An 11,118-nucleotide genomic window follows, 5' to 3' on the forward strand; every position below is an offset into this window, starting at 1 on the left:
ACACACACACACACACACACACACACACACACACACACACACACACACACACACGTGTATAATAAGCGTAATTTATTATATGTATTTTAATGTAGAACCGACAGTATGAAAAAAAGATTTTCCATGATGCGCGCGCGCGTGTAATTTCATTTATAAATTCCTAACGCGTCAAAACGATGCACGAGAGAATCAATTTTTCTGTTGTATACTTGACAGCGCAAACTGAAGCTTTTACTTCTTGCACCTCTTTCATTAATATTATTATCTTCGTAATAACGATAAAAAAAAAGGAATTTGCATTTTGGACCATACACTTGGCATATTCGTAGGTATTTTGGAGAATTCAGCATGGAAAGAGTCATCGATGCCGCCCAGTGGTCGACTTGGAAGTGAACTTTCTGATTCTTCGAGCAGCGAAGCGGAGAAAGAAACACACGGGGTCCACTTTGTGCTAGGTGATGGACCGGAAGAGTCCGCTGGAGCTTCCGGAAAGACTGCTTCGTACAAAGAAAAATCCAGTATTGTACGTTCTTATAGTCAAGACACAAACATACTGATCAACGAGGATAAGGGTTCATCGTTTCTACCGAAAACGTCGTATTCGGAAAATTCCCTCGACAGGTACAGTTATCGTCCTGCGACGTCGTTGACGACTATAATAACAGCAGCGACGACGATGACGACGATGACAACAACAGCAACTGCACCTGCAATTGCAACTACAATTACGACGGGCGCTAAAAAATTGTTTAAGGAATTACCTACAGTAATGTCTGTCGATGATGAGACGCTTTCCACCGATTCTAATTCTACCGCCGATAACGATGAGCTTAAACGAAGGCGCAGGAAGCTACACTTTCCAGCCTTTAGGAAGAACAAAACTAAAATCACGTGATGCCCGCTAGTCACATAATCTTATTTGTTACTTAATTGCTATCCATTACAATTAGTTGTAATCGCGACATGCACTTAAGAATTATTTTATCAGTAATTATTAATTGTTAGCTATTATTATTCATGTGACGTACATACACAAACACATACATTCTCGGTCTCTTTTTCTTTATTTTTTCTTTTCTCTTTCTCTCTTGCCTTTTTTTCTTTCTTCCTTTGCGCGCGTATAAACTCGGAAATGTAACCGTTGTTTAGGATGTTTTTTTGCCCTGGCGCGGTGTTCCTTCTACTTTGCCAAACTTGCGTATGTGCAAAATAATAATGAAAAGTGAGTCAATGGATACACCGAAGACATCCGACCTAGATAAATAGATTTTTAGAATTGCAATATTTGAAAACTTTTAATATTATGGCAATATATATTTTCGGTATGTACTTTTTAGGAGATTAAGGATTCGTTCCGAGTTACGTATGAAGCGTTTGATGCATCATTTGTCCTTTATCAAACAATGAAAAAGGATTAAATAATACATCATACGCTTCATGCGTAACTTGAAACGCCCCCTAAATGTTCTCCAAGCTGCAAACTTTTATGAAGTAAGATTTTTTCATGATGACGTTAGTAATAATAATAATAATTATTATTATTGTTAGTGTAATCTTTTTTATCGCGATATAATTCCGTAGTTTTAGTGATCGTCTAGGTACTGGGCTGGGCACAAATTCAAGTCGAAAGTACTCTTGTCTGTTGTAATTGCTTTTACGTATCGTGTCATATGAATAAGGATACGCAAAGCTACATCGCGACAAGGATATCTTTGTAAAATGATTCAAATTATTAAAATTATCGTTAATTCTTATACCGTCCGTATATACTAGTAATAAATGTGATTTACTTCGGCACTTTGACAAAGCGAAAACGTTATAATACAAATTTTATACATATATTTGTAAATAGATTGTAAAGTACCGTGCAAGAATTTATTGCAAACGCGCGCTAAAATAATTATAGCAAAAAGATTTTCCTCATCTCGTACAATCATCCTATGTATATATACATATACACACACACACACATATGTATACATATATATGTGTGTGTGTGTATACATATATAAAAGACACATTGGCATCTGATCCAAATTACATCTTCAAACTGTAGAAATCTTTATGCAAGAATATGTATAATATCAGATAAATTTTAAAAGATTAACCATGCAATATAGGAGATTTTCAGTAAATTTAGATTGTGTTCAATTCACAGAGTGAGCAATTTAAAATCCTGTTTTTTTTTTCATACGTTTTTGCTTCAAATCTTGATGCCATTAGAACGTAATCATTGTGTACATAATTGATGTATTTTAACATCATACTTTACCTTCAGTTATATGCACTCAGCTCAGAATCAAACGATTTACAGGATGGCTTACATCATAGCGAGGCTGGGACTCTGTAATTTTAGTAATTTGTTAAAAAATTACTATTATTTTACGCTCGCATGAGTGCGTAAATATAATAATATAACTTTCCCATTATGTTAGATTCGTTTGCAGAAGATATTTTGGCACGTTAGTTTATTTGAGTCGTATTGAATCCGATTCCTTTGTGGTCTGCTCAAATATGTTAGTGCACGATTTTTATCTTTATAACAGAACTGTTTTGAGTGACTGGTAAAAAATTTGTAATTTTGTGACTAGTCTAACACACTTCAATTTCAGTATAATTCAAAAATTTTTAATTATAAAAACCGAAGCTTTCATTTTGTCCGAAGGTAATATTTGATTGCTAATGTATAACTTTGGCACTGATTATACACTTATATACTAACAAATAACGATAACAAATAATTCTTTGTAATGTTGTATCTATAGTAATGTGTTCAAGCGTCAAAACTTATTATCTGTACAACAATTTATATTTAAATCGAAAAATTATCAATTTTATTAATTTATTTATTATTGCAAGACAATTAATAAGCAAAAAAAAATGATTGAAATGTATCAGATTTGCCACAAATGGTCATTAGCTCTCCACAAAATGTTCTTCCTTGGAGATTTTTGAAACAATGAATTTATATCTATTTATAAAGGACAGTTTCTAAGGCTATGTGTATCTATGTTATTTTTGAAATGAATGATAAATCTGACCTTATTACTTATTAAAGCAGTATAAGTAAAGTTATATGAGGATTTGATCCGTACTACGTCGTACAAATCTTCGTTAAAGTTGAATATATACAAATAGATATTTTAATGTATTTAAATTATATTCTTGATATAATATGTCGCAAATACAACGCGTCTTCCTTGGAATATGAAAGTGACTGAAAGTGACTTTTACAAAAATAAATGAATCAAGTTTAAAGAATTGTCAAACAATTAATAACCGAACGAATTGTATATACAATATAAAACAATCATGTTACATTATAAAATGAAAAATTACTTACGTAAAAAATTGCATTTCCTTTGTATATATGAATTTGAAGAAAATTATTTTATTTATAATTTACGTTATATTATAGTTTTAAAAAATTAATATAAAATTAGAGCATATAACCACACACTCGGAGGAATGAGTGAAAGATTTATATATTCGATAACATGTCTAATAGGCCAACGTTTATTCTATTACAATACAAAACTATGCCATAACATTATTATCAATATAAAAGTCTAGACGTTTCGACCTTTAATATGGTCTTCATCAGTAACAATTTGTATGTATGAGCCAATTTAATTACATTAAACCTAACATGATCGCAATGAGATGATTATACAATGTATAGAATGCACAAATCTTAAATAGTTGAACCTTATTAATAAAAATCGTAATTTCTGTGATTGCCCATATCCAGGTCATGTTGTATCTTCGTTATAAATTGTGAAATTGTACATCAATATTTAATTTATTACAGAAAAATTGATCCTTGTCATACTTCGAAATTTTTTTCCTAAGTTAAAGTTCCAAGGCTTAAACTTATTTCTTTCTATTAATTTGATTTCTTCACCAGTCATGGAAAGAAGTAAAATTTACTAATTTAACAAGAATTATTGAGAAGATATATTATTATATAGCGGTTTCAACTGTGAGTGTGTTTAAAATTAAAAATATCCGTATTTATATATAACTGAGGTTAAACGAGTTAGAAAGAGAAAGACAATTATCATCTAGAGATGGAATAGTAGGACACATAAAATTGAGACATTGCCATCTGTCATTCCTTTATGTAAGTCATTACTTATTACTTGTTAAATGGATTATCGGTAAGTAGTTCGTAGGCAATTTTTCTGTGTCTTTTTGGTCATTTAATCCTTTTTCTTGTTTTTTAATATAGATCATTTCTGATATCGAACGTTTGTAATAGAAAGGTTCAGTATCAACTATCTAAATGTTATGGCATAGTTTTGTATTGTAATAGAATAAACGTTAGCCTATTAGACATGTTATCGAATATATAAATCTTTCACTCATTCCTCCGAGTGTGTGGTTATATGCTCTAATTTTATATTAATTTTTTATATCATAAACCACATAAAGTAATTTATAATTTAATTATAGTTTTATTTCTATTATTTTATTTCAAAAACCAGCCAATTGACAAAAAAATAAGTCAAAACCAACAAAAAAATACTTATCATCAACCGATCAATTTCACAAAGATTTTATTTGATTTTATTTTAACATCACACATGTGCTATTATAAACTATTTCTATCAAACCACTCGAGAAAATTCACAATTATCGATTAATTTTTCAATGTTATTCATTTAATTCGTTTATGCAAACTTATATTTTGAAATGTAAGTAGTGGCTTGTGTATGTACATACACAGAGTTTACACTTAATAGCAATGAATGCAACGCTATTCATACAATAAAATATATATAATTTGCCAATATAAATAAGCATCCCGCCATTACACATTCAAACACTGCGTAAGAGGTAAATTGCGATTTGGCTCAAAATCTAAAGCTTATTCTAGAATTGCGTAAACTTAGTTATAAGTGGTTATAGTTGCAAGAATTCACAGTCGAATACGAGGAGAATATTCGACTAATTGGTTTATAGTTTATAATTCTCATAACCACTTAAAACTACTTATACAATTGTAGAATGGACTTTATACTTAAGACGGTAAAACCGTTGCGATCATTTTTTTATTCATTATAAGTCATAATTCATAACGTTTGTGTACATATATATTATCATTATATATATATATATATATATATATATAGTATATACATATAATGATATATTATATATGTATATAGGTTTGATGTATATTATAACAACTATTCAATGACTACTAGCTGAAACTAGTAGCTAAAACTCTTTGACCTACGATTGGTGTAAATGGTACAGAGTTAAAAAAAACTCATAATCAGTCTTATAACATAAAAGTATAAATATATAACATATATACGTACATATACATATACATATATATACGAACGGACGGACTACTTCGTTAGACGTTTATACAATTAACCGAAATGGATCAATGTCGATTTGACGTCCGACAAATCTGATTGCGTTTCGTCGCAAGAACGATTACACTTATTAAATTAATTCGTCTATTACTTCTTAATAACGTTTAGACATATATTCGTTGGTATTCCATTAGGAAAACATATCTCGTTAATCTTCGTTAAATTTTTCGTTTAAAATAGATTATAACATCGAATAAAAGAAATGAGAAACATATTTAATATGGTGATAATATTCGTAACATCTAGCACGTTTTCGTTTTCTATTTGATCGCTTAAGCAACAATTCTAAAGATGTACAAAATGCCATAAATATAAATATACGTACATATAACTACGCGCTACGCAGGTATACCAGCGAAGATTGTTAATACTGAATTTGTCGAAGAATTGGCTCGACGAGAATACATTTAAAAAATGCGACGCATATTACATATGTATAATACACAAAAATATATATAGTTAGAGATAGAAATATTTAATTTGTCGGTGTATTCTCATCATCTTGTTGATCGCTGGTCTCAGCCGCGGAAGGTATCGTGGCGAGTAATCTAACGGCCAGTCTTCCCGGAGATCCTGGAGGTTCCGGCTCCTGGATAGCGAGTTGACGAGTTAGTCGCGGCTTCGGTCTAATCGGTCTCGGCGTATTACGCGCGCTAATTTCTAGAGAGGCACTAGATCTCGAGATGCGCCAGGTACTGGTGCTGGCAGTGGTTGCGGAACCAGAAGAGTCGTTACGTGAGGAGCTTAAATTCGAATCCTGCGACGGTTTCCTAGTGATCAACCAAGAGGAAGTCCTTCGTTTTGGATCTAGCAATCTAAGCGGAATGCCGCAGTGATGCGTTTGTCGCCAGGAGTCCGATCTGGACGAAGAGAAATTTTCGCTGGATGACACCGAAGACGCCCGTTTATGCTGCTTCTGTTGAATCTGGGCGATTTGATAGGCGTATTGATCGTTATGCGTGTGACGTGGCCGGGAGTCGCGTGTACACGGCCAGAATATTCCGGCGCTCCACCAACGGTAAGATGAGCAACGGCTTCCAGTTTCCAGGAATCTTGAATTGCAAGTGCACGGTGTTTGAAGTCCTTGATTCTCTCGTGACGACCGGTCGACGAGGCTGTTTGTATTGGCGGGCGTCTGCCGATTGCTAAAATTCGAGCTGTGTCGGCATCTACCGATACCTCTAGTTACACGTGACTCCTCGATTGCTTTGCATATCAGCACGCAATCCTTTTTAAATTGTTTTGTAAGGATCGCATATAGAAAAGGGTTGCAACAAGAGTTGAGCGGTAGCACGAATACCGCGAAAACTTTCGCTTGTTCCAGAGATACTAACTGTAATCCGAAAGTCGCTGTGAGAGAAAAGAAGGCTATCGGAGACCAGCAGAGAAAATCTGTAAATACGAGTAGCGCCATTCTCTTCGCTATGCGAGAATCGTTCGAATTCCATGCCTGAGAGCCTCGTATCGCACAGTACATTTTCAAGTAACACCCCATTAATATCAGGAAAGCTACTCCGTTAATCAGCATAAGAAATACGACGTATGCGAGTGCCGCGCTACCATTAGTTTCGAACGGTAAACAAATAGCGAATTTTCTATAATCCGAAACTCCTAATAGCGGCAGGCTCGCCATGGACAGAGCAAAGCACCAACCTATCGTCATAATATAGCTTGCGTGCTTCAAGGAAAGTCGCTTATTCAGATGCATCGCGTGCGTTATAGCGTAATTTCTCTCCAAGGTAATCACAGCAAGAGTATATACGCTCAGTTCAGAGCTAAGGACTCCCAAGAAGCCAGCCAACTGACATCCGGCCGACATTTGCCATGGTATCGCGTACATTCGAAATTCTCCTAATGTCGAGGCATCAACAACAGCCAATAAACCTAAAATACATATCGTTCGTTGAATAAAGATCCCCCCAAAGAGGACTTGACAGTAGAGAGCTTTCATCAGTTAGCGTAGTCGATATATAGATAGTCGAATAACATGTAGATACGCAATAATGATAACGTAAAATATAAGAAAAAAGAAAATTACCCAAATAAACACCCATGAAAAAATCGGCAGCGGCTAAATTGCAGACTAAAAATCGTGGCACATCCATCTTACTTCTCGAGAATATCAAGACAAACACTACAGTACCATTCCCGAGCATGGCAAGGAGGAAGACTATCCATACGCCGCATCGTAAAGTCCACCAGTCGAATAAATCTTGACACGGTAGAAAAGGACCTGAAAATTTCACATACGAATTAATCAAATAAATGAAATGTTTTAAAATGGTGTGTTTGATGCATTTCGAATCATAGTCGATCGTTTGACGTACCAGGTTGCGGCAAGCATTGGATACGAGAGGATATAGTCCGACTCGTTGATGTTGTTCGACTGTTTAGATTCTCGAAATAATCCTCTACGTAGGAAGGCAGATTTCCGGGGTAGGTAAAATCTGAACCAAAGTTAGCCCAAAATTCATTTATCTGCGATCCGAATTTGTCAGTCAAGTTATCTAAAAAATGTTATCACTTCAGTGCCGCAAAGATCAATGATGAAACATGATGAAGTGAAATGAAATATTTGCTCTTTACACGCATCCAATCTCTATGACACTATGCAAATGATTTTCAATAACTAAGATCCCATTAGATGCTTTGCAGCAGTTAAGTGTCAAATAGTGTGCATGATGAAGCATCAAAAATACAAGATAAAAAAGAGAATACGAGGAGAAGTTACTTACCCAACTGTGGCCAGATATCGCTAAATGTTGAATTCCATAAACTAGTATCGAAATCATCAGTGGGAAACAAGATCGATTCCTGTACCGGCGATTTTGTAACAGATTCCTCCACGTCGAGCGAAAGAAATGAACAACAATGATAAGCATATGACAGCAACATTGTTTGTACTCGTGGAAATCTTTCAGGAGATGGGAATTCTCGCAATGCAGGATTATTAAACGTCTTAAGATGCAATAACCCCGCAAGACCTCTTATCGGCAGTGTAGGGAAAACATTATTTCCTAAATTTCTATAAATAAATACCTGTATCTTAATTGTGTTCAAATTGATTTGTAAAAATACTGACTTGTAAAACACAATTGTACAGATGCACTTACAAGTCTTGTAATCGTTTCGTTTCTCTGAATGCATCAGGATGTATATATTCAATATAATTATTTTCCAAGTCTCTAACAAAATGAATGATTCAAATTGAATAGAAATTATTAGAAACTCAAAATAAAATCAGAGTAATTTGATTAAGCATGTTGCACTTACAAAACTTGGAGTCTAGATAATCCGATAAATGCATCACTAGAAATGCTTTGCAAGTTATTGTTGGACAAGAGAAGATCGTGCAGCATATTCAAACCTTTAAATGCGTCGTCGGGTAATGTAGAAATTATATTACTAGCTAAATCCCTAAAAAATTTGAATCAAACTAACACTGTCTTCGATATTCACTGCTTCAAATATATTGCAAATATATTATAACAACTTATTTGCGTATTATGTAACATACTTACAAAACGCGAAGTTCATTACAGTTTCGTAAATTTGGTATCTCCGTCAAAAAATTAGATTTTATATCGCTAAAACCAGAAATAGAATGTATATGTAGAAAACATGTTGATAGAAATAATAGTAATTATTAATATAGGAGAAATAAATACCTATTAAAAACAGTATTATTACGAACAAATTTTTTTACTAAATAATTTTGATTAAACTTACAGACTTTTGAGTTTCGGACATTGCCGACAAAGATTAGGAGGAATTTCCTTTAATTGGGAACGATCCAATCTTAATACTTCTAAAGATACTGCTCCATTTAGATTAGGAAAAAGTTGCAATTCCTTCACATTTGACAATATTCTATAATTGATAGAAAAATAGGGAGTTATACTAGTGCAGCATAATTTTGTTTATCAAATAAATTGTTTATTATGTGGCCTAATCGTTGTAGATACGGATAAAGACCATAAAATATGGTTGAAAATAAATTACTTACAACTTACGGAGTTTGCCAAGATTCTGGAAGGTTTCGTCATGTATTTCCTTAATAGGATTTCCGCGTAAGTCAAGCGATACCAAATTACTAGCGTAGCGTAATGCATCTCTCGTAAGTTGTTTTATTTTGTTATTCGATATAGACCTAGAGAGATACATGGAAACATCATGAAAGTGTGCTGCATTCAGATAATATTGAGAACAATACGTTGAGAGAAAGAAGATAAAAAGATATTTCGAATGAGAAAATTGATTTACAGATTTTACACTAATTTAAGATAGACATTAATTTAATGAATGCTTACAATTCTTCGAGGCTAAGTAGATTTACAGCAGCAGAAGGTATCTTCGTTAAATAATTTTCATCGAGTTCTCTAAAGATAAGACAGATGAAAAATATTACGTTGCGGATAGACGATGATTTATTTTTCATATACTCACAATATACGAAGGTTTGCTAAGTGTATAAACGCGTTGGCATGAATGGCACGTAGATGATTACGTCGAAGAAATCTAAAAAAATGAAAATCTATGATATATGTATATCTTATACAGGGCGTCCCAGAAATAGATGAACAAACTTTAGTATCATATTCTACTGTCCATAAGGATGAAAAAATGTCATAAACATGGATCTGGAAATTCTTCCTTTTTGAGATATAAACACTTTTTGTTTATCTCAAAAGTTTACATGAACAGATATCGCATCAAGTAAATGTTGTGGTAAAATAAGTGATACTGTCATCAACGGAAGCTTATCGTAATAAATTAGTTTTTATCTAAATGTTGCATGATTAAGATAGTGTTACCAAGATGATTTATTCAAATATTGATATATTCGTTTCATGTATGGATGAGCTAACGAAGATTTTAGAGAAGTTCAACATCTGTATCGTGAAACACAAGGTAGTCATTTTCAACGATTTCCTCAAGTAAATTACAAACATTTAAAATATTCTCTCGTAAAAAATGTTTGTATTTTAAAAAGGAAGAATTTCGGGATGTTTTTATATCTGACTTTTTTCATCCTTAGGGACGCAGTAGAATACGATACCGAAGTTTGGCCATCTATTTCTGGGACATCCTATATATATGGATATAGCGTGACTACTTCAAGTTCTATAATATATGCATTTTTCTTCGTCATCTCATAATACTCACAAAATTTCGAGATTGGGAAATCGATGGAAAGCACGTATTGGAATGTCCGTTATATTATTGTTGGTCAAATCACTGAAACACAGTATACAATAAAACCATTGTATAAAATTACGTATTGCAACAAGGAAATATTCGCAGACATTAAAGATATAGCACGAACAAAATGTAGTTTTCATGTATCTTGACATTACAACCTGCAGTGTATGTCATATTCTTAATATAATGGAAAGCAAAATGTTGTAATTTTTTTGTTCAAACATGTATAATAAGATTTGCAGAAGGTGCAAAGCGAAAAATGTTAGCGGGTAAATGGTCATTGAGTAACGCCTTTTAAAAATAATTCTTTCACGAGAGATGATTTCAAGAAATCGTTGCATTCGTAATGAATTGTGTTCATGCTAGAGTGGGAAAACGGACTGAGAAATTCTACTTCTTCCCACTTAAAGTGAAACAAGTTAAAGCCATATATACAGGGTGATGCTTTTAACTTGAGACATTCAAATATCTCAAAAAATAAGCACACTACGAAAAAAATGTTAAGAATCAAAATTTCATCATTTCG

General features: G+C 33.3%; 2 protein-coding genes across 5 annotated transcripts in view; one reads left to right on the forward strand and one right to left on the reverse strand.

Annotated features, from left to right (window-relative positions):
- Stim (stromal interaction molecule) overlaps positions 1–1,965 on the forward strand; it is an 11,435-nt gene extending 9,470 nt beyond the window's left edge. For all 3 annotated transcript variants that reach the window (XM_018517888.1, XM_018517887.1, XM_018517886.1), the window contains exon 11: positions 330–1,965. In XM_018517888.1, coding sequence (XP_018373390.1) covers positions 330–895 — 566 coding nt within the window. In that variant the 3' untranslated portion in view covers positions 896–1,965. The remainder of the gene's footprint in view (positions 1–329) is intronic.
- Positions 1,966–5,358: 3,393 nt separating this feature from the next.
- The window catches only part of rk (G-protein coupled receptor rickets), a 10,763-nt gene continuing 5,003 nt past the window's right edge, over positions 5,359–11,118 (reverse strand). The window contains exons 2-13 of one of the 2 annotated variants that reach the window (XM_018517884.1): positions 10,557–10,628; positions 9,837–9,908; positions 9,701–9,769; positions 9,397–9,540; positions 9,120–9,260; positions 8,912–8,977; positions 8,664–8,807; positions 8,504–8,575; positions 8,126–8,415; positions 7,718–7,837; positions 7,429–7,623; positions 5,359–7,274 (exon numbers count right to left, since the gene is read on the reverse strand). In XM_018517884.1, coding sequence (XP_018373386.1) covers positions 5,866–7,274; positions 7,429–7,623; positions 7,718–7,837; positions 8,126–8,415; positions 8,504–8,575; positions 8,664–8,807; positions 8,912–8,977; positions 9,120–9,260; positions 9,397–9,540; positions 9,701–9,769; positions 9,837–9,908; positions 10,557–10,628 — 2,794 coding nt within the window. In that variant the 3' untranslated portion in view covers positions 5,359–5,865. Of the gene's footprint in view, positions 7,275–7,428; positions 7,624–7,717; positions 7,898–8,125; positions 8,416–8,503; positions 8,576–8,663; positions 8,808–8,911; positions 8,978–9,119; positions 9,261–9,396; positions 9,541–9,700; positions 9,770–9,836; positions 9,909–10,556; positions 10,629–11,118 lie in introns of both variants that reach the window. The other variant, XM_018517883.1, reaches the window with a different exon arrangement.

This window comes from Trachymyrmex cornetzi, unplaced genomic scaffold, assembly GCF_001594075.2.
Source record: "Trachymyrmex cornetzi isolate Tcor2-1 unplaced genomic scaffold, Tcor1.1 scaffold728, whole genome shotgun sequence".
Classification (NCBI taxonomy): domain Eukaryota; kingdom Metazoa; phylum Arthropoda; class Insecta; order Hymenoptera; family Formicidae; genus Trachymyrmex; species Trachymyrmex cornetzi.